General features: G+C 39.4%; 1 protein-coding gene and 1 pseudogene across 2 annotated transcripts; one reads left to right on the top strand and one right to left on the bottom strand.

The window, feature by feature from the left end:
- Nucleotides 1-253: 253 nt before the first annotated feature.
- AMACR (alpha-methylacyl-CoA racemase) lies at nt 254-21,371 on the bottom strand. Of its 2 annotated transcripts, XM_072757124.1 has the most exons (5): nt 20,840-21,371; nt 18,112-18,255; nt 16,475-16,635; nt 12,012-12,198; nt 254-2,883 (listed from the first exon to the last, which is right to left on the bottom strand). In XM_072757124.1, the coding sequence occupies exons 1-5, from the start codon at nt 21,084-21,086 to the stop codon at nt 2,474-2,476; spliced, it is 1,149 nt and encodes a 382-aa protein (XP_072613225.1). In that variant the 5' UTR covers nt 21,087-21,371; the 3' UTR covers nt 254-2,473. The 2 variants fall into 2 exon arrangements, 1 of the variants encoding a protein (XP_072613225.1); XR_012001310.1 differs by lacking the exon at nt 16,475-16,635 and having other exon boundaries at nt 20,840-21,172.
- LOC112908599 (protein SET-like) lies at nt 8,464-9,241 on the top strand (annotated as a pseudogene).
- Nucleotides 21,372-23,998: the final 2,627 nt, after the last annotated feature.

Raw genomic sequence — 23,998 nt, 5'->3', positions numbered from 1 at the left:
CAGAGCCACAAGAATGCAGGGAAAGAGGGTCTGCGTGAATAGGATTCAGGCAAATCTAAAACTCAATATCCTTTTAGATTTGAGGTGAGCCAAAACATTTCATATTTTGGATATTGTTACTGGCAGTTAAAGGCATCCCGATATGACATAGGTAAAATTATTTTGTGAATTACAAGTGCAATGTAATTGTGACTGAAGCCAATAATGTGTTTAGAGGGGTGACATGAAAAAGAGGTCTGGATGCAACCAGTCATGTTGTTCCATGCGATTTATTTATCACCATACAATTTGTGGCATCTCATCACTCCCTATATTACAATATCAAAAGAAAGTGGAATCAAAAGAAAGTGGAAATCAGTGTATACTAACCTACACATTCAGGAATAAAATTTCTGTGTACTCAATATAATTTGTCTTTCATTAGAATTTGCCATCTTTAATGCCTGCTTCTCCTCTGTCTTCCTTACTGCTTCTTATGTTCTCATCTGCCCCCTTGCCTATTCCTAAGTCTACAGTTTGACATGGGACAACAAAAGAGGAAGTGCAGCACTTTCTGCACAAGGTCTTAGATAGACTCTTCAGAAAAAAAGTATGCGTCGCTAACAAAAGCAATTATTAACCTTATTTATATATCTGTATTCTTTAAAAAGTTTATATCCTACAAAAACCAATTTTTCATTCAAACATTTTATATGAAGTCAATTAGAAATCAGTATTTTGAGCTAACCTGTTTATTTACAGATTTTTGCCAACTGGCTTTTATCCTTTCCCTCATCAATTCTTCAACAGATTTTTTTTTTGTTTTGAACACATATTATGACAGTAACAACGGGAAAAAGACTTGGTTCATATCCATTTAAGACAGTGCTACTCAAAGTGTGGTCGTTGAATCAGAAGCATTATAATCATCTGGAAAAAATACAAATTCATAGGTCTTGCCCTAGATACACTGCATCTCTAGGGGTGGGCCTAGGAATCTGTATTTTAAAAGTATCTCCAGATGATTCTTTTGTGTGCTAGAGCAACTACTCTAGGAGCTTATGACTTAGTGAAGAGTTATGTAAACTAAAAGCAATGACTATCCTTGGAGATATGTACAAAGTACAATGGAAACACAGGAAGGGCTCCTTAGAACTAAAAATTTGTGAGTACCTAGAATTGTCCTAGACACCACAGTGATTGAGTGATATTTGAACCCAACACCCTTCTGACTCCAAATTTCACAACCTGTATAAAACTTCCCAGGACTGACAACACACAAAAAGTTTCACAAAGAAGGCTGTGTTTGAACCAACTCTAAATTTGCGAAATCAACAAGCTGGAGCAAGAGGGGCTGGGAGCATTGTTAGTCCTGGAAAATATTACAGAATATGAAAAGGAATGGAAGGATGAGAGACCATCACATAATTAGGCACTTAAGGCAGTCCTATATAAAGCACTAGGGAGCAGGGATCATGGATGGGACTAAATAGCTAGGAAGAAGTCTTGTTATAAATAAAGAGTTGATATGCTATATACGTGGCTTTATATTTTGTTATACAGGAAAAAGAGAGGACCACTGAAGAATTTTACAGGACTGAAATACCAGTTTGGTGTGGTAAAGATTACCAGTAGAGTAACACGATAAAAAGAAAAAAAATGAAGGCAGTAATACTGGAGGTCAAAAATCAGGTAGGCTGGCTGAGCAGTAGTCTAGGGCAGAGGTAATGGGGGCCTGAATGAAGGCAGCATTGGGTGTTGGACTGAGGGGACTGGTACAGAGCTATGAAGATGGAAGTGACGGTACTTCACTACTGACATTCACTTCTTTAAAATTTTGAAGATAGTAAACAGAGTGAAAACCAGCATCTGTTAAACAGACACCACATGAAGTATGAGTGAAGTAAATGGCACTTTGAACATAAGATTGCACTATAATCCAGGTGGCTCAGCAGTTGAATGCCTTCGGTTCAGGGCATGATCCTGGAGTCCCAGGATTGAGGCCCACATAGGGCTCCTCGCATGGAGCCTGCTTCTCCCTCTGCCTCTCTCTCACTGTGTCTCTCATGAATAAATAATAAATGCAAAAATGCTTTTTAAGTGCTATTTAAAGGACTTTCTTAAAAGCTTTTCAAAATTAAAAGCATAAGTAAATATTGAGGGGTGAAAGGCTTTTTTTTTTTTTAGTAAAAAGCATATCTATTTATTTAAGGTATATTAACATTTTTATATTAAAAATATAATCTGTCAAGTAAATTGAAAGGCAGAAAACCTGTCACAACTTAATATTGGTAAACTAAAAGTACTCCTCAATCAAAAGCTATGATTTTAACCATTTTCAGTATTCAATCATTACTGTGTAATCAATCTTGTTTCTTGATTAGAATAGTTGGTGCCCTGTGATACTGTTCCTTCATGTTTCCACACAATTTTATGTATTATTCTATACTGAACGTGCAATATTCAAATTCACTTGCACTGGGAGGCCTGGAACTTAGAGATTAGCTCTTGGCTTATTAATTTCAATAATTTTATCTGAGGTAAGCTGATTGATCTCTGTCTGGTTGAACCCAAATTCTCTAAGTATCTCTTCAGTATGTTCTCCTACAAAAGGATTCCTTTTGCAAGAAGGAACAGCTGGGGTGCCTGACAGCAGAGGTGCAGGGCGGGGACTCACACTCTGTTCCTCATTAATGATAAATGAGCCCCGTTCTTTGTTATGATCGTGGTGGATAACCTCTTCAAATGTCAGAACTGGAGTCACACATGCATCTGTGCCATCAAAGATCTGACACCACTCTGCCTTTGTCTTCTTTGCAAATATATCTGCAAATCTCTTCTTCATTTCTGGCCAATCACTCATGCTCATCTGATCAGGAAGTTCATCAGACTTTAGTCCAAGTCCTAAGATAGAAACACAATTTCTTAAATTATTATGCATTAGGTGAAGTGATTATAATCAATGAAAATGCATTTGTCCTCACCACACCATCCCAAATAGGATGTTCTATAAGAGTCTCTCAACTGGGTCAAGAGAAGAAATTGAAACTCAACTTGAAGTTGAAGCCAATGGCTAGAGGGAAGAGGGTGGCAGGACTCCAAAGAGACTTCCCACTGCCAGGGTGATGTTATTTATATTTCATCAAAAGTTGTCTATTTGTAAAGGTCTAGTTTCTAGAAATTGATTTTTCCCTGAGTAGGTTTTCAAAAAGAAATTTCCTCATGATGTTATTATCAGCCATACTAAATTCAAATAACCCCACATTTTATAATAGTGTACCCGAACCCTACAAAAGATAACATTTAAATGACTTTACATGACTATCCCGTTTTTTGAAGGAAGAAACCTAAAGAGAAACGATTAAATTCAAAAATTGCAATTTTTTTGTATAATATTCACTTCTTTTTATTTTTTCTTTTTATTTTTTTACTTCTTTTTATTTTGGTCAAATAAAATAGCTCTAGTAGAACAGTGATGTTTGACTTATCACCCTCTTAAAACACTGCTGTGAACTAGAAACAAAGGATTTGTAAGGTAACCAAAGACACATGTAACAAGTTGTCCCTACAGATAATAGGACAGAAAGTGATCACCCAGCCAAATCATGAGTGAGGTACACAGACTTCTGTGTCAAGCATGAAGGAGACCTTGAAGGCCTCATCAACACATGGTGCAGAAAAGAGGAAAGCATCCAGCTGGGGATTTAACAGAAAGGACGGCTTCTCAGGCCCATGACCTGATCTGTGCCTCCTTTATGGACTACAAGCACTTACACCTGCAGATACACCTGAACTCCAGTGCTGATTAAATTATAGCCGAAAGGCCACTTTACTAGAGTTTGGTATAAATGTCATTTTTACTCCCTCATGGAAGAAGATTTTTAAATGTAGATGGTTAGAGTGGAGCAATAACGAAAAGCCCTTCTTCTTACGCATGTTATTCTGCATTAGTTTAGTCAAGTTAATCTAATAATTCTCACTTTTATCATCTTCTCCTTCCCTACTATGTAGGAGAACAATGACTAATTGTAAGCTGCTCTGAAGAGGAAGATCCTTACACACACACACACACACACACACACACACATATATATATATATATATATATTTTTTTTTTTTTGAGGAAGATCTTATAGAGGTAAGAAGACATGAATACTGCAGGCCATTCTTAGGATTCTGAGGTATATAAGGAAATAAAGAGAACTCATGCAGTTTTGGATAGTTGTGAAAAGACACCTATGGGATATACAGAAAATAAATTTTTCTCTGTAGCCACTTGTCCTATTCAAATACCAGGAAAAACATGGAGCTATAACTTCAGGTTTGTCACTAAAATCTAAAAAAAAAAAAAAGTTTCTAAGGATGTCTTTTACTTTGCTTTCTTTTTCCTGATTGCCCCAAACTCTGTGACTGAAAAACAAACAAAATGACCAATTAACCAAAATTAGGGATAGATCATAGCTGTTAGAAACCTATTTGCATGTTTTTAAACAAGTTTTTTTAATCAGAATGCGATCAGAATCATATCACTACATAAAATTGGATTGAATATGTTCTTTCTGTAACAGACATTGTATTTGAGATCAATGGTCTCACAGATTATAGCTTGTATACTGGAAAAATACTAGAAATCAAAAGACCTCAACTCTACCCCTAATTCTGACACCCCAGGTCTTCCACTGTTTTATCATCCTCTCTCAGCCCAGTTTCCCATCCAGTCCATGACCCTGGATCAAGGCCACAGGATTAACCACCAATGGTTTACGATACCGTACTTCCTATGCTCTTGACACTCCTGTATAGAACTCTAAAACTACTCCCCCAAGTAAATATAACTGTAGATTGTGGCTAGTTTTTAACAGCATAACCAAGGTTAAATTTCAGGTATTTTAAGTCAAACAGATATTCAAGGACTGGCCTGTAGACTCAGACACCACTTAAAATTTGGGAAAGTATGTTTTAATTTCCAAAAAGCTACCTTATATATACATGTACGCATATACATACACATAGGCAATTATACAAAATACTTATAATTTTAAGGATCTATCATAAACTTTACTGGTCTGTAACACAGTATTAGGCATATATTAAGCAGTCAAAAATTCATGTTGTAAGTATCCAAAGATACATATTTACAAAGACTAGAGTTTATTACAAAGACTAGCATTTATTAATAAGTAACAAACATTTGTTACAATACAAAACTGGAAAAATGAAAATGAACTTGAATAAGGAAATGGTTAAGTTTTAGTACAAGTATACCATCGAATATCATATGGCTGCTATATAAATCATCAGGCTACAGATTTTTTTGTAGTGACAAAAAACATCTTTAGTAAACTGTTGAATAAAAAAAGATAGTTATTAACTATACATTTACATAATTTTATATAAATATAATTTATAAATAAATAAAACAATTATGTTGATATGTACACAGAAAGTCCTTGAAAGCCACATCCCAAACTTTCCCAAAGTGGAAGTACAAGAGAGAATTCTTACTTCTTACTTGACAAATTCCATATTACACTTTTTTCTAAAACACACATTATTTTGAATTATTTTTCATTTTTAAAAAATTGTCGTAGCATAAAATTTATAGTAATGGTTTTAAATTTCTGAGGAATGGCAATACAGCTTTCCACAGCGGCTACGCAATTTTCATTCCCACCAGTAATGCATAGGGTTGCAGTTTCTCCACAACCCTGGCCACACTTGTTATCTGCTTTTCTTTTAATGATATTTTGGAATTTTAAGACAACTTAAAAAAAATTCTCTATTGCTTACCGATTATACTACACCAGTCTTAACATCCCAAAACATGTCATGAAATTCTTTATTTTCAGATTTCTTTGCCCCAGAAAGCAGTAGGGCCACAGTACAATAGAATTGATATCTTACAAATATCTCGTGTATTTATGTTCAGATACTGAAGAGTTTAATTGAAGTATGGTCTCAAGGATCTCAAATATAAGGTAAAATAAATGAGGCATATAATTAATACTACCTAAAAAAAAAATCGTTATAGATGTGGCAGTTTGTCCAATTGGCCTGAGAGAGTAATAATGTACATGAGATTAGTAAGTACTATTTTTGTATATAGATAATACAAAATAGATAAATACTATTAAAGAAAGAAAATGCTGAGTTATTCTGGCATGGACTACATAGATTAACCAAAGCTGATTTAACATGGCTAAGTCAAGCCTGAATCACAAATCACCTGTCAGCTAAGGATCCCTAGTGAACCCTGAAGGGACAGGGGGTTAAGGATACCATAAAAGGCTGTGGGTACAAAAAGAGGAGGCTATAAAAAAAAAAAATCAGGATGTTTAAGGAGTTTAGATTTAGAAAGAGAAAATCCAAAAGGTGGTAAGAAGCTGAGGGACTGGAGCAATCAGCCAACTAGAAAAATGTCTCATTTCATTTTCAGTATTTACAGAAAAACTCACTCATTGTGGTGGAGTGTGGATGTTAGCAAATGATCATGCCACACATCTGTTTCAGATGACAGTAAGATACACCAAGGAGGGAAGTTAACTCCTGGAATGGCAGAGCAAGAACCTTCAGAAACCTGCTCTTTCATAAAAGCAACAAAAACCTTGGCACAAACGGTCAGAAATAAGCTTTTCGCAACTCTGGAAATTAGAAGCTTACTACAATTCAAAGAGCATTTACTCAGGAAAAACAACTACATCTCAAGATCAGTGAGACCTGTGGTGTTAGAACTTGCACTAATTGAGGGACACTGGGGTGGCTCAGTGGTTGAGCATCTGCCTTCGGCTCAGGGCGGGATCCCAGGGAATCAAGTCCCACATAGGGCTCTCCACAGGAAGCCTGCTTCTCACTCTGCCTATGTCTCTGACTCTGTGTCTCTCATTAAAAAAAAAAAAAAAACCTTTAAAACAATAAAACAGAAACTTGTGCTAATTTCATCCCTCTCTCTATGGCTCTGTGGTAGCCATCAAAACCAACGGGCTCTCAATCACAGTGCTGTAATAATGAACAAGGTAACAGCAATGATGTAAGAAGCAAATGAGTTTAGAGCTTCCCAAAAATCCCATCCCCAGAGAACTGCCATTTATCTAGCAGCTCCCTGAATGGCTCCATTCTCAGGGCTTGCTTCATTTGATCGGAATTAGAGCTCACAATGCCCTATGCCTGGAACATTTTTTGACATTTGTCAAAAAAAAAAAAAAAATCAATGGTAACTGTTTAATAGCGTAGCTATCTGAGGTAGCATTCCCTGTTGGGACTAAAAAGAAGCTGACAATCAAAAGAAAAAAGTAGGGAATAAGATGCTCATGGGGAACTTTGAAATGCTCTAACAGATTCCAGAGAATTTAGAAAGCATCTATGTAGGGCCCAGGAAAGATATGGCCAGGTCCTAGTCTTTCACCTCTGGCTTACCCCTGAATCTCTGCACAAGTAAGAAGTGAAGGCACAGCACCTCAGAAAAAGATGGGAAATTAATTAGTTCAAAGGATTTAAGGACATCTCTACCCAACCATTACCTACGTGATCACCAACCTAACTGAACAGACTTCAGTGGCTGCAGATAACTAAAGAATACAGAGTTAGTCCAGAAAAGTCATTAAATAAACAAATAGCAGCAACAGCAAATCCAGGACTGGAGAGATGGCAAGGGAAGAGGAAACCTGATTTCCAGAGTTGCCACATCACATTATTTAAAATATCCAGTTTCAACAAAATTTGTGAGGCATGCAAAGAAGGAAAATATGGCCCATATGCAAGACAAAAAGCAATCATCAGAAACTGTCCCTGAAAAAGCCAGACATTGGACTTATTGGAAAAGACTTTAAATCAGCTAGCTATTTATAATGTTTGAAGCACTGAAGGAAACCACATCTGAAAAATTAAAAGAAAGTTTGAGAATGAAGTCTAATCAAAGAGAATATCAATAAAGAGAAATTACTGAAAAAGGAAGCAAAAACTGGAATTGAAAAGTACAATTACAAATACAAACTCAGGGCAGCCCAGGTGGCTTAGCGGTTTAGCGCCGCCTTCAGCCCAGACTGTGATCCTGGAGTCGCGGGATTGAGTCCCACATCGGGCTCCTTGCATGGAGCCTGCTTCTCCCTCTGCTGGTGTCTCAACCTCTGTGTGTCTCTCATGAATAAATAAATAAAAAATCTTAAAACAAAACAAAACAAAACAAAACAAAAAAACTCAGTAGAGGGGACTCAATAATAGACATGAACTGGCAGGAGAAAGAATCTGTGAACGCAAAGAGAAGTAAACTGCTTATCCAGCCTGAGGAACAGAAAGAAAAAAGAAAAGAAAAATGAACAGAACCTCAGAGATCAAGAGGACACCATGGTACCATCGAGAATACCAAGAAGCTCCAGTTGGAGCTTCTTCCACACATGCCTCTGCCCTTGTTTCCTGGACTTTCCTCAAAGCCTGGCCCCCAAATGCCAGTCTTCGCTCCTACCTCAAACCAGGAAACTGAGAGGAGGCATGACAGGAAGATGCCTCCTGCCTCCAAGCCAGAGGAAGATGTCAACTTCGCAGCACTTGCTAGAGGGAGAAAAACAACAGCAAGCAATTGAACATGTTGATGAAGTACAAAATGAAATAGGCAGATTTAATGAACAAGACAGTGAGGAGATTTTGAAAGTAGAACAGAAATATAACAAACTCTGCCAACCATTTTTTAGAAGAGTCAGAACTGATTGCCAAAGTTCCAAATTTGTAAACCATCCACAAGTATCTGCACTGCTTGAGGAGGAGGATGAAGAGGTGTTACATTATTTGACAAGAGCTGCAGTGACAGAATTTGAAGACATTAAATCAGGTTACAGACCAGAATATTACTTTGGTGAAAATCCATAAAGTTCTCTCCAAATAATTTCATCTGAATGAGAGTGGTGATCCACCTTCAAAGTCTACCAAAATCAAATGGAAATCTGGAAAGGATTTGATGAAATGTTCAAGTGAAACAGAATAAAGCCAGCAGGAAAAGACAGCATGAGGAACCAGAGAATTTCTTCACCTGGTTTACTATCATTCTGATGCAGGTGCAGATGAGTTAGGAGAGGTCATCAAAGATGACATTTGGCCAAATCCATTATACAGATGGATGCAACTCTGATACAGATGATGAAGAGAGAAAAGGATGATGATGATGAAGAAGAAGGTATGGAAGATATTAAGAAGGAAATGAGGATGAAGGTGAAGAAGATGAAGATGATGATGGGGGGGGTGAGGAGAGGAGGATGAAGAAGAAGAGGACTAATGGAACACTGATGGAGTCTAACCTTCCTTTTTAATTTTCTCCAGTCCCTTTGGGGCAAGTTGCAGTCTATCTCTCTCTTTTTTTCTACTCTGGTGCTGATTTGCCCTGTTTTTTTTTTTTTTTTTAAGTCTTTTTTTTCTCTCCCTTTATACCATGCTTCTCAACTTATTTTGAAGGGAAATACCTTGAGTAGAATACAGAGGGAAAAGAATGTGTACCCCTTTTTGTTCCAAATTTATTTTTATCCCTTCCTGTCTCAACAAAAACTTTATGGAATCAATGCCACTGTGCTCTGTGGGAAAAAATAAAAGCCTGCTTCTTTAGCTCTACTGGAAGCTGAAGGGTGCTAGGGCCCTGTGTGATAGTGCGTAGAATTCCAGCTTTTTTCCTCCTTTCTCTGTATATGGAACTCGGAGGTTACACTGTCTCTCTTTGTGAATATGGACAGTTAGCACTTACCAACATGTATCTGTCTACTTTCTCTTGTTAAAAAAAAAAAAAAAAAGAAAAAAAAACTTCAAAAAATGGGGTTATTGAGGGTCAGCAAAGGGTGGGTTTGAGGTATTTTGGTGGGTTAAGTGAGCATTTTGACAACATGGCTTCTTCTTTGGCAGGTTTAATTATGATGTTTAATGGCTATCCTTGCATTTTAAGATGACACTTTTACAATTATCATATGATCTCACTCATTTGTAGAATATAAGAAATAGTGAAAGGGACCATAGGGAAGGGGGGGGAACTAAGTGGGGAAAAATTAAAGAAGAAGACAAACAATAAGAGACTCCTAACTCCGGGAAACAAAAAAGTTACAGAAGGGGAGGTGGGTGGGGGGATAGGGTAACTGGGTGACCGGCACTAAGGAGGACACATAATGAGATGAGCACTGAGTGTTGTACTATGTGTTGGCAAATTAAATTTAAATAAATTTTTTAAATAACAATAAACATGGACTATCAATTAAAAAAATGACACTTTTAAAATAAAATTCTCTTCTAATGATAACTTGAGCCCTGCCACATAATGGGACAATCAGCAGAACCTGTAGGGTCTTATTTGAAATTGACATTCTCTATTTTAATTTTGTTCCTGTTTCTTTTTAAATTTTCTTTTTGTTTCACTGGAAAGATGATGCTCAGTTTAAATGTTAAAAATGTACAAGTCACTTTGTTACAATAAAACTAAATGTGTACATACACACAAGTCTCAGAAGAAGAGACAGAAAAGGCAGAAAAAAAATCCTTGAGGAAATAATGTCCAGCAAATTCCCAAATTGATGAAAAACAAATTAACTGCACATCCAAGAATCTCCAGGAACTCAAGCAAGATAAAATCAGAGATCCGCACTTAGAACAAACAAATGAGCTCAGTGAGGTTGCAAGAAACAAGACCAATATACAAAAATCACTATATACTATATATTTCTATATACTAGTAATGAACAATACAAAAATGATACCATTTACAATAACATCAAAAATAGTAAAATTCTTCACTATAAATTTTACCAAGTAAGTGTAGGTTTTGTGCATTGAAAATTACAAAGAATCACTGAAAGAAATTATAGACCCAAATAAATGAAAAGCATCCCATGTTCATGGATATTACAGCTTAATATTAGTAAAATGGCAATAATCCCCAGACTGATGCTCAGATTCAACACAACCCCTCTCAAAAATCCCTTTTTTGCAGAAATTGGCAAGGTGATCCTAAAATACATATGGAAATGGTAAGGGCCCTGAATAGCCAAAATAATCCTGAAAAAGAACAAAATTGGAAGACTCATACTTTCTAATTTCAAACTTACTACAAAGCCACAGTGATCAATACAGCATGGTGCTAACATAAGGAGAGACAAGTGCATCAATGGTACAGAATCAAGTCCCAACATAAACCCTTATACTTATGGTCAACAGATTTTCAACAAGGATGCCAAAACCATTCGATGGAGAAAGAACAGTCTTTTTGACGAACAGTGCTGGGAAAATTAGATAGCCATATGCAAAACAATGAAGTTGGACCTTTACCTCACCCCATATATAAAAATTAACTCATAATGTAACAGAGACTTAAATGTGAGTGATGAAACTATTAAAATTTTAAAAGAAAACATTGCGGTGAGACTATAAAATTGGGAGTTCTCTGAATAACTTCCATGCAATACTTACTAAAGGATAAGTAATAAAAATGTCCTAATAACAGGCGCCCAGGTGGCCCCTGACACTAAAAGATTATAGGTGACATCTATCAAGGAATAAGAACTGTGGAACCAGCAGGTCATTTCTAAGGAAGAATAATATGTGGGCACACAGGGCAATATAAACACCCAATTCTCGAGTATGAAATGCAATAAAAAGTTGAACTTCTAGGGCAGCCCGGGTGGCTCAGGAGTTTAGCGCCACCTTCAGCCCAGGGCCTGATCCTGGAGACCCGGGATCGAGTCCCACGCTGGGCTCCTTGCATGGAGCCTGCTTCTCCCTCTGCCTATGTCTCTGCCTCTCATGAATAAATAAATAAAATCTTAAAAAAAAAAAAAACTTCTACAAAATGGATACTTTTTTTAAACTCTGAGCTATTCTATAGACTTGTCAAATTACCTGTCCTTTCAAAACATAAGGGAAATGCCCCACAATATAATGATGGCTATAATTAGGTCAATTATAAGGTAGACACATAATAAAAGACATAATGAATTTCAAAATGCTCCAAGATAGAGGTTAAAGAATATCCACTAGAAAAGGGGAAGTGGAGGAGGCACATGAAAGTTACCCACCGTTGATCAGCAGCTTGTAGAACTGGGGTTCCAATGCTCCAACAGCCATGAACTCCCCATCTGCCGTCCTATAAGTTGTGTAGAAAGGTGCTCCACCATCTAATAAATTCTGTCCTCGAGGATTTTCCCACAGCCCCATTTGTAGAGAATGCCACAGGAAAGAACTCAGGTATGCTGTTCCTTCCACCTTTAAAGAAGAAACAGCATACACTATGAATCCAGGTATTTAAACTGTAAAAGCATGATTAATTTCCACTTAAGATTTTTTCAACATTTGTATAAAAATGAGTATAGGAAGATTGTATCTAATTATACAACTTCTTTGATATTTCAGTGAAATGTGTTAGAACAGATTTATGATACAGGATTTCTCCACTATTTAGGTTAGAAGGTACTTTTCAGAAAAGACATAGAAGGAACTACTTTTGTTCTCCTTTTCAAATAAAACTGCCAAATGTTGACAATTTTTTAAGCCAAGTGAGGGCACATGGAAGTTCATTAAATACTCTCTATACAATTATGTATGTTATAAAATAACAGGATAAAAAGTTAAAAATAAAACCGGTTTTTAAAAATCTATCTTCTGATCTCAATATCTATAAACACATACATATAAATATACGAAGCATATCACATTAAAATGGTAAATCATATTGCAGTTAAATTTCACTTATTCTAGTTTGATTTCAAGCCCAAGAAAATTATATTTGAGTGTTTAATATATTCTAATTTTAACAATCACTAGAAAGTTACAAAATAAACAGAAAATGTAAGTGGCACTTATAAACAAGTTTTCTGAGTCCATACAAACTAGTTTGGGAATGCCAACTTCCCACTGAATGCTGAAGTAACAGGAATGGATTCATATCCTTAGGTACAAATGTTACAGGCTGCATGCACTGGACTATCCAAAAAAGACTACTTCCCTATCCTTATGGCTTTCTAATCCTAATGATTCTAGTACCCCAGGAGAAGGCCATCAAAGCATCCTCATCTCCAGGAGTTGGAATGGGGTGGGCCTATGGAATTTATCAGTTACTGGCTGTGAAATAAATGCAAAATATATCTTTAGATACATCCCAATTTTCCCTTTTAACTTGAAATCTCATGTATATCTCAATTTATGGCTCCGACATCTCACATACCAAATAGTATGTGTATTTTGGATTAGTGGCCTAAAGAGATGCTTTTTTTGAAACTGGGTTACAAAGATTTTGGAGAGTCCCCATATTTATACATATACACATTCACACAGAATGATATACCACAGAGAATGATACATACATGTACACACACGTATATATACATATTTATATATAATTTCTTTTATATACCAGATATACTGATTAGTCTGTTGACAAAAGATGCACTAATACAGTTATGGGTCCAGTTTGGCCCATTCAGGACACAGAGAGGCACTATTTTAATCCTTCCTTTATTTGGGGCCACAGGAGAATACAGGACAGAAACAGAGCAGTTACAATCCTCACCTCCTTATGCTACCCAGACATATGGCTTCTCTTGCCCTTCACCCACATGTGGAGAAGCTAACAAGAGCTTTTTGACACAGGAAAATTGCAGCCTCAATTTCCCCACCTTTTACACTGTTCTCATCATGTGGGACAACAGCCTATGTGCCAGGGCACAGCCACCCCAGCTGAAGTCAAGTACACATCCCCAGATCAGGGACAACAAACACAGGAAAACAGATGTCAGGTTTCTCAGTTTTAACTTGACAGTTTCCAAGGAGATGACTTCAGGACATCATAGGCAGGCCTGAGTCAAGGATTCTGTTGCTAAAAATATCTGAAAACTATGGCCTAAAAGAATAAGGTATCTGGGGACACCTGGGTGGCTCAGCAGTTGGGCATCTGCCTTTGGCGCAGGGCGTGATCCCGGAATCCCGGGACTGAGTCCCACATCAGGCTCCCTGCATGGAGCCTGCTTCTCCCTCTGCCTGTGTCTCTGCCTCTCTATCTCTCTGTGTCTCTCATGAATAAATAAATAAAATCTTAAAAAAAAGAATAAGGTATCTGTTCCCACTAATCAGCTTCTAAAACTATTTTGTATTACAAGGGTTCCCAGAGATCAGAAAGTAAAGAATGCCATGCTTTACTAATCCATTAGGCCTTGAGTTATTAGCCAACACTCATTTTACCCTGATGCAACACGAACCCTGAATCAAGTTTGCATTTCCACATATATTAAAAACCTATCTTCCTAATCATCATGTAACTCTAATTAGACACAGTCTGATGAAAGCAGCAATTATCTTTTATTTCTATTTGACTATAAATGAGCAATTACATTAGTAAATTATTCAAATTATTATTAAGTATTTAATAATACTTGAGTAACCTTAAGTTCTCCTTAAAACTCCCAAGGTCCAATGTTTGTTTTTAGCTCATTCCTTTTGGACCACAGTGACCATGTCCATAGAGTGGGTTTTGATAAGAGTATCAAATGACACAGAAATAGCACAGGGGGTTAGCCTTTGAGAAGGCAGTGCAAGCCAAGGCCCAAGATGAGGGCCCTGGAAATGACTTTTGTAAAAGGTCACCAATGGCAAATACAACTTACACCATTCACATCTAAACTCTTGAGGTTTCCACCAACATCTGACCCTCTAATCATTCCCTTTTTTTTTTTTAGGTCTCTTTCCTTTGCTTCCGTGAAAACACTCTATGGTTCTCTACTTTGCTCTCCTTAGCCCGTGTTTCTCCTCTCCTGCCCACTCTTCAAGCACTCTTCAAACAGTCTCAGGTGGCTCCCAAATGCCTCTAAAATTGTTTCTAGTCTTTAACTTTGAGGATTCATTGTACCTGAATATCTGAAAGCAACTTCAAACTTGAAATGACCCAAACTGAATTCCTTTTAAGATAATAATACCAAATTCTCACAGAGTACCTCCTCTATGCCAGGTATTGTTTAGAACCTGAACAAAGGATAAATTCATTCAGTTTTCTAATGATGCTGAGGTAGGTACCATTGTTATCTCCATTTTACAAGGAAGAAGCTAAGGCACAGCAACGTTAGCACCCTACCAAAGATCACAGAGCTAGTCCTTGGCAGAGCTGTGGTGGAAGAAGCAGGCTGCTAGAATCATGCTCTTACCCACTAACTCACCCTGCCTTCCATGGTACCAGTGACACCACCCACCAAGTCATCCATGCCAGAAACAAGAGAGTCAGGGTGCCTGGGTGGCTCAGTTGGTTAAGTGGCCAACTCTTGATTTCAACCACGTCATGATCTCAGGGTTCTGGGATCGAGCCCTGCTTTGGGGTTCCCGCTCAGCAGGGAGTCACCTTGAGGATTCTCTCTCTCCCTCTCCCTCTCCCCTCACTAATGTGCACATATGCACACAAGTTCTCTCTCTCCAATATGTAAATATTAAAAACAAAAACAAACAAACAAAAAACAGGAGAGTCACCCTTGACCCCTTCTACTCCCCTCACTGCCAATGCATCACCAAATCCTGGCAATTTTACATCTCAAATATAAATATCCCTTAAATCCAGGCTCATTGTACCACCAATGACTTCAACACTTGTGCTTCTCTCTCAGCAACAACCCAGTAACTCTGTCTCCAGTCTTGTCTTCCTCACATCCATCTCCATTCTCCCTCCAAAGACCTATCTAAATGCAAACCTGTAATGGTGCTGGATTGGGCTCCTCCCCTGTGGCTTTGAGAACTTGGGCAAATTTTGATGCTTCGGTTTCCTCCTCTTTAAAATAACGCATTCTAAGTGAAACTGCTATTTTGAGGATTAGGAGAAATCACACAGGGAAAGTGCCTAGCATAACACGAGGCATGTGCTCAATGCATGACAGTGAAAAAAACCAAAACCTCACAACGTTGGAGTCTCCCCTAAAAATGTAGAAGGAAGGTCTAGACTGGCCCATTTTACTTTAGCACTCTTTTTTTTTTTTTTTTTAAGATTTTATTTCTTATTTATTTATTTATGAGAGACACAGAGAGAGGCAGAGGGAGAAGGCAGCCAGATGTGGGACTCCATCCTGCAACTCCAGGATCACATCACCCCCTGAGCCAAAGGCAGGCACTAAACTGCTGAGCCACCCAAGCGTCCCTTACTTTTGAACTCTTAAGAATCTTTTCTATCTGCTAAGGGAGATTTCCTGAGCCCAGTTTTAAATGAAGAATGCCTGAAAACTGTATTCTAAGCACAAGAATTAGCATGGGGAAAACTGTTGAAACTAACACAGGAATTAGATGAGCCATGAAAAGTTTAGAAAGTTGACTCCACAAACAGATAATCAATTATGATGTTCCAACACACATAAAGGATATGAAGCTATTTTAAAGAAAAGGATATCCTTGGTAATTGGGTTCAAACTTCAAATCTCAATGATCTCTTGTCATGTTCAGAAAAGAATCTGAGGCAGCTGCCTATCATACTTAGGAATAACTGGTAGACTTATCACTTCCCCTAATTAACACTTACCATGTTTGCATCGATGACCTGACCTTTACCAGAGCGTGTGCGTTCAAACAGAGCCATCAAGATACCAAGTGTGCATATGAGGGCACCACCACCGAAGTCAGCCAGGAGATTCAGTGGGGCATAAGGATTCTCACCACTTCCGCCAATTTTTGACAGAACACCTATATTATTAAATAACATCAGGGAATAGTACCCATAGATTTAATGCCTATTTTAAATAAATATATGAACACCGTAAAAGGAATAACCAATCTCTCTAGTTGCTACTATAGTGAATACTAATACATAATGCTTTTCCAAATCTAAACTATTTAGCATATTTATAAGCAGGCTTTTCCCCCAACAAGGCTCCTTGTTTTGTTTTTCGTTTTTTTCTTCTTTAAAACGTTATTGCAACTAACGCTTTCAGGATTTTATTGCTAAGTTGTTGCTCACTAGTTTCAGGGAAAAAAATATTGTTATCAATTTATCTTATGGCTTAACAACAGTATAATCCACTTCCATTCTTATTAGAAAGAGATGCAAGAAAATAAACATAAGGAAAAGAAAAGTGATTCCATTTTAAAATAGCTGGAAAAAACAATTTCATCCTCACTCTTTTCCTCTACCTTGGATTTGTACTCACAGGAAACATGAGACTTTCTTTACTCAAAAACACAGTTTCTTAGGAAACCCTAGGATTGGGTCATTTTAAGACTTGTTCTCACAGGCAAAAATTCTAATAAAGTGATAATAATGACTTGAAAACTACAGGTATTCATTGAAGTCTAAAATGGTAACTCGAGCAATCATTCATTTTTTTTTTTTAAAGATTTTATTTATTCATTCATGAGAGACAGACAGAGAGAGAGAGGCAGAGACACAGGCAGAGGGAGAAGCAGGCTCCATACAGGGAGCCCGACACAGGACTCGATCCTGGGACTCCGGGATCATGCCCTGAGCCAAAGGCACCCACTCAAACTGCTGAGCCACCCAGGCGTCCCCTCAGGCAATCATTCTTAATGAAACAGCAAACAATATAAGCATTTTCAAATTACAGAACAATCACCTCTATTATCACCGCATCTCTTACTCCCTGACAGGGGCTTGCCTGAGAATCGATCATACAAATGTAATAAGTAAATGTTACTAGGAGAGTACATTATTCCTCAAATGTGTTAAGACAGGGGGAAAAGGGTTGAGAATAATTCTTCTAAGACAAACCAATTTCCCCTTCCTTTTTTTTTTTTTAATTTTATTTATTTATGATAGGCACACAGTGAGAGAGAGAGAGAGGCAGAGACATAGGCAGAGGGAGAAGCAGGCTCCATGCACCGGGAGCCCGACGTGGGATTCGATCCCGGGTCTCCAGGATCGCGCCCTGGGCCAAAGGCAGGCGCCAAACCGCTGCGCCACCCAGGGATCCCCCCTTCCTTTTTTTTTAATTTTAACTAGGCTCCATGCAATATGTGTGGCTTGAACTCACAACCCCGAGAACAAGAATCACATGCTCCACTGACTAAGCCAGCCATGGTCACCTGATTATGATAAATATTTAATTAAGTCTGCACCTTTACATATTCTTTGCAGTTAGTATAACTGTCTATCTCAATTGGGAACAAAATGGTAAGTACAGAGAACTTACTTTGTCTACCTACCTGACAAAGCCAAAAAGTTGATGTCATGGCCTGCTGTTTTCGAGAATCTTCCTGACTGGCCAAATCCACTCAACCTGGCATAGATAAGCCTTGGATTCTCCCTCTGCAGAATCTCCGGGCCTAGCTGGAGTTTTTCCATGACACCTTAAGAGAAAATTAACAATGATTTTTTTTTCTTAAAGAGGGATGAATTGAGGATGGGTGTAATCCCGTCTCTGGCAAATATAAAATGGCACTCTTGCAAGTCATACTAATAACATGTTTTATGGGTTTTAGCACGTTTCCTATACTTAAGGACACAATGAATGAGGTCACCATTTCTAGAATGTGTGACTTTTGCTCCAGAATACTATTTGCTTCCAGGCCTTGCTTATGTCCCTTCAGGCATATCCAAGTTCTTTTAATCCCGACAGTGGGCCTTGCATTCCTTAGGTCAGTGCCTTTATGGTTCCCCAAATCTTCTCCTTGGTCATTTATCAGAAATGGTGTGTTCTTGGGGTGCCTGGATGGCTCGGTCGGTTAAGCATCTGCCTTCGGCTCAGGTCAGGCCCGGGGTCCTTGGTATCCAGCCGTGCATCGGGCTCCCCGCTCAATGGGGGCCTGCTTCTCCCTCTCCTCCCCACTTGTGCTCTCTGCCTCTATCTCTGTCTCTCTCAAATAAATCTTTAAAAAAATGTTTTGTTCATTTTCTTAAATTTTTATTTTATTTAAATTCAATTTGCCAACATACACTATAATACCAGGTGCTCATCTCATCATGTGCCCTCCTTAATGCCCATCACCCAGTTACCCTATCCCCCGTCTCCCCCATCTCCCTACTGCAACCCTTTGCCTCCCAGTTAGGAGTCTCTCATGATTTGTCTTCTTCTCTAATGTTTGGTTTGTTCTCTTGTAACAGTTACCCTGAGGCTTTATTGGTCAAAAATATACTTTTGAAAGCGGCTATCCTTTTTAAGATCTTCTTTTTTTGTGCCTGCATCACTACCTACCACCTTCTACCTCATGCTGTGTTTATGTTTGTATATACACCACTATCTTCTCTATCATCTTAGAAGTTCCCCTGGTAGGATTCATACCTGTTTCCTCAGGCCTCTTAAGTGCCTGGTATGGGTATCTTCACAAAAGGCTTGCAAATATCTATGAAAAGATTTGCTAAAATAAGCGTCTAAGAGCTCTTATCAGTAAGTACCATATTTACTGCACAAAATCCAAATAACTAGTATTTTAAATCACCTGGGATTAGAAATAATAAAGATTATATTTTTACTGTGTCTTCCTAAAGCTATGTAAATTACAAAAACAACAACAACAACAACAACAAAAAAACAAACTCTAGTCCTCTGCCTAAACACACCCCAGCCTCAACTGTCTCACCCAGCAGCTAAGTCTGTATACGTGGTTCTACTTTCCTCCTAATTGCGAAGAGCCTGGAGTTGATCATGTTGAGCCTCCATCCTTAAACAGGGCATTATTATATTGCGACACAATCCTGACTATGAAATTATTACATCCCAATCTGCTGTGAGCATAAATGAATTAACACATTTCAGATGTCTGGTGCCCTACAGCCATTCAATTCATTCACCATTTACTGACTTCCCGCTATGTATTAAGCAAGGCTTTGGTTTAGTACTTGAGCAAGATTACCTTGGCAGCTGTCTGAGAAGGGATCCAAGTGGTGCTAGACCCCCAACATCCGCTTTCAAAAAGCGGTTACAACAGTGCGAAGGAAGCTACAGCAAGTATGGAAAGTAAAGCCTAAGCCAGAGAAAGGAAGAAGAACGTCTGGATTCCTGGTAACAAAGCATATGAAGTGAAGAGTATTTGGAGTTACAGTCGGGAGTGCAGGTTTCTGATTCAGGCAACTGGGTGGGTATTGGCTCCATTTCCTGAGATTATATATATATATAAGGAGGAGATGCATATGTTGGCAAATTGAATTCCAATAAAAGAAAAAAAGAAAAGGAGGAGATGCTATTTTAGGAGGTAAGACAGTGCAACTGTTTTGGGATTTGTGGAAGTTGCCATGCCTGGAGGGGCGGGGGGGGGGGGGCAGCCAGTTAAGAGACGTGCACGGCGTGTGTATTCCAGCAGCCGGTGGCTCTCCCGGGGGGACGGCAGGGGGCACAAGTTATAGGCTTGGTCATCATCTATAAGAGGTGAAAACAGTCGGAATAGATAAGGTGGCTCCAGGAAGCAGAGTGTAAACTAAACTGATCTGTAGCTGGAACTTGGGCAGCCCGGGGGGGGGGGAGGCCCAGCGGTTTAGCGCCGCTTTCGGCCCAGGGTGTGACCCTGGAGACCTGGGATGGAGCCCCACGTCGGGCTCCCTGCGTGGAGCCTGCTTCTCCCTCCGCCTGTCTCTCTCTGTTGCTCATGAATAAATAAACTAAAAATCTTAAAAAAAAAAAAAAAAAAAAAAAGCTGGAACTTGGGAACACCAGGATTTATAAGGCAGGGAGTGTTAGCCTCGGTCAGGGGGGTGGCTTGTAGAGGGTTCACCAACCCCCCAAAACTGCAGAGAAACGACCCCTAAATACAGATCATCGGTGATCAGAAAAACGAGGAACCGGGGAAGGCGCGGGAAATGGGTCCAAGGAGAAGACGGCAAGAGCGGTGTCGGGGATCCAGCGGCGCCTGGCGCCTGGTCCACGGAAGCCTCCAGAAGCTCCGCCTCCGCACGGCCGCGGGCACCCCCCCCCCCCCCGCGGGGCCCGCCGGGGCTCACCGTGGCGGTAGGGCTCCAGCACCACGTCCGCCCGCGCGCTCAGGCGCCGCAGCACCGCCGCCCCCTGCGGCCGCTGCAGGTCCAGGGCCAGCGAGCGCTTGCCCCGGGCCAGGATGTTCTCGTTTCCGCGGGCGCCCAGCCGGTCCACACGCACCACCTGCGCGCCGAAGTCCGCCAGGATCATGCCGCACAGCGGGCCCGGCGCCAGGCCGGCCAGCTCCAGCACCGACAGCCCGCGCAGCGCCATGACAGCCCCGCACGGCCGGCGTCTCCTGCGCCTGCGCGCCGCCGGGCCCCGGAGTCTGCGCACTGGGCGGAGGGATCCGCCCCGCCGTGGGGGCTTTCCCGGGGACTGCTCTCCGTCCGCGAGCTTCCGGGTCGCCGGGCTCCGGCGAGCTCACGCCTCCTCCCTCTCTGCGTATCCGCTGTTAAAAGGGTGCAGATTTTTTTTGACCAAAAGATCCAATGGAAAAAAAAAAAAAGATCTAATGAAGCAGCACCTAAAAGCAAAGGGGTTAGGAGCCTCTACCCACAGGAGCTGGGGAGTGGCTTTTAGAGAGAAAAGCAAATAAATTATTGACTAGCTATGGATTAAAATCTACTTGGCTGTTTGTGATGGGTTGTTCTTAGGTTCCATTTCATGACCTTGAGGCATTGACAGGGTTGGATTTTGGGTTGTTTAGTAAGGCTGCCTGGGTATTAGAGCCACATGGATCCAATGGCCTCCTTGTTTAATTAGTATAACACCCGCCTGTCGCTCTCCAGCTCACGTTCCTACCTTTGTCCAGACGTAAGCTGCCTCACCTCATTCTCTTGTTTTGTTTTCATTAAAAAAAAAAAAAACTTGAAGAGAAAATTGCAAAGAATGATAAAGAAGACATCCAGACTGACACAATTATTTTTTTTTCATATTTGCTTTCAGAGTACTGTTCCTTTAAAAAAATAATAATGACAATAAATGGTACACATATAGCTTAAGCTAACAATCAGGCTCAGATTCAGGTGAATCAGAGATATTATCCGGCATCAAATTTCAACAGTAAGTTCAAAGATACAGGTCATGGAAAGGCTCAGCAGAATCAGAGGTCTGGAAAATCTCACATGGCCACAGTCTATTGGACACATAACATCTGTTACAGGCTGAATTATGTCCCTTCAAAATCTATATATTGGGTACCTGAGTAGCTCAGTGGTTGAGCTTCTGCCTTTGGCTTGGTCTTGTCCTGGGGTCCTGGGATCGAGTCCCTTATCAGGCTCCCGGAAGGGAGAATATGACTCCCGGAAGGGAATATGACTGTATTTGGAGATAAGGCTTATAAAGAGGTAATTTAGGTAAAATGAAGTCATATGGGTTGGCCCTAGTTAACATGACTGGTGTCTTTACAAGAAAAGGCTAGGACACAGAAAGCAAGTACTGAGGGATGCCCATGTGAGGACACAACAGAAGGTGACTATCTGCAAGCCTAGGAGAAAGGCCCCAGGAGAAACCAAAGTTGCAGATAATTTGATCTTATACTTTCAGCCTGTAGAACTGTGACAAAATGGCTTTCTGTTGTTTAAGCTGCCTAGCCTTTAGTACCTTATTATGGCAGTCTGTGGGGACTAATATAACTAATTAGAGGGTTGGGAGTGGGGAGTTATGATAGTTTGTTATAGCCCTAGCAGACTAATATACCCTCTTGCTATAGTTTAGGTCTCTAGTGAGATTCTCAGGTACCTAAGAGACTTCCTTTTATATTCCAGAGAGTTACTTAGTTCTGGAACCATGCTTCCTAGATTCTGGGCTTATTTAGCATAAGTAATCCTATGGCCAGGGCTATCCTGTTAGATGTATTAAATAGATAAATTCTCTTCCTTCTAGAAAATATCATTCATTTACCCAGGGTGTCTAAATATAATAGGTACAATTGACAAGGAGAATCACCTGCTTTTTTCTTTAACCCCCAAGTCATCCCTGTACTAAAGGGAATCAGTAGATCACAGGCCAGCTGCTTGTAACTCCTTCCATAGCTAAAATCTCCTTTACCCACCCCCACCCCCCACCTAAAGTTACATCTCTTTGGTCCTGTTTACTCCACCAATCAAGACATAAGCACTCCCATGATTTTGATATATGGTCCACAGTCTATTAAATTTGCTGATGCTATAGTTATACTATTTATATACTATATTTTGTAGTTTTAATTTACATAAATGATGTTACATTGCAGTCACTCTTTTGAACTTGCTTTTGTATTCCATCTTATCCTAACTTGTCTCCCTGTTTTTCTGCCCTTTACTCTTAGATCAACTGGATTCTTGGCTTAAATACCATGGAATTCATTGGAAGGATGTCAAGTAGCTTACATAATTGCCTGCTGCTGCTGAATCCGGGCCACTGGAGTCCCATCCAAGGTCAAAGAATGAAACTGAGATATAGGTCTAGGTCTACAAAATTTCCACTCACCTCTGCCCTGCTGAGAGATTTACACCAGTCTGATTCTGGGTCAAAATAATAAAGGTACTAACTTGAAGGGCCTCCTACTGACAATTAAGATGAGGCCATTAAATTGTAATAATGACTCTAGTGCATTGAAACAATACATTATATATATGAAAAACCATCATAAGTTAATAATAATGCTTTTTAAGAGATCTTTTTAATCACTGTTGAGGATTTCTAGGGCACGAACTCATTATTCTAAAAATTGATAGGTAAAAGTGAAAAAAAAATCAAGCATCTGTCTTGTCTTCCGTATAAAACAGTATTTCAGAATAACCAAATAACTAGTGAAAGAATGTATTTCTTTTAAAAATGTCACTATTTTTGCACAGTGAAGGAAACCAACAACAAACCAAAAAGTTAACCTACTGAATGGGAGAAGATGTTTGCAAATGATATATCCAATAAGGGGTTAATATCCAAAATATATAAAGAACTGACACAACTCAACACCAAATAATAAAATAAATAATAATAATAATCCAACTAAAAATGGGCCGAAGAGGATGCCTGGTTGGCCCAACAGGTTGACCATCCAACTCTTGGTTTTGGCTCCAGTTATGATCTCATGGGCCAAGGGATCAAGCCCCATGTCAAGCCCTGCATTGGGCCCCATGCTCAGTGTGGAGTCTGCTTGAGATTCTTTGTCTCTGCCTCTCTCCCCACTCATACTTTTT

This window comes from Vulpes vulpes, chromosome 4, assembly GCF_048418805.1.
Source record: "Vulpes vulpes isolate BD-2025 chromosome 4, VulVul3, whole genome shotgun sequence".
Taxonomy (NCBI): domain Eukaryota; kingdom Metazoa; phylum Chordata; class Mammalia; order Carnivora; family Canidae; genus Vulpes; species Vulpes vulpes.
This window is presented reverse-complemented; position numbering and strand designations above follow the sequence as displayed.

What these genes read in the sequence shown, in the direction of transcription:
- AMACR (XM_072757124.1), bottom strand. Translation starts at nt 21,086, where the DNA reads ATGGCGCTGCGCGGGCTGTCGGTGCTGGAGCTGGCCGGCCTGGCGCCG. An exon ending in CAACTTTTTGGCTTTGTCAG is followed by an intron (nt 16,636 to 18,111) that starts GTAGGTAGACAA and finishes TTAATAATATAG; the next exon opens with GTGTTCTGTCAAAAATTGGC. An exon ending in CTACAAGCTGCTGATCAACG is followed by an intron (nt 2,884 to 12,011) that starts GTGGGTAACTTT and finishes TTTCTATCTTAG; the next exon opens with GACTTGGACTAAAGTCTGAT.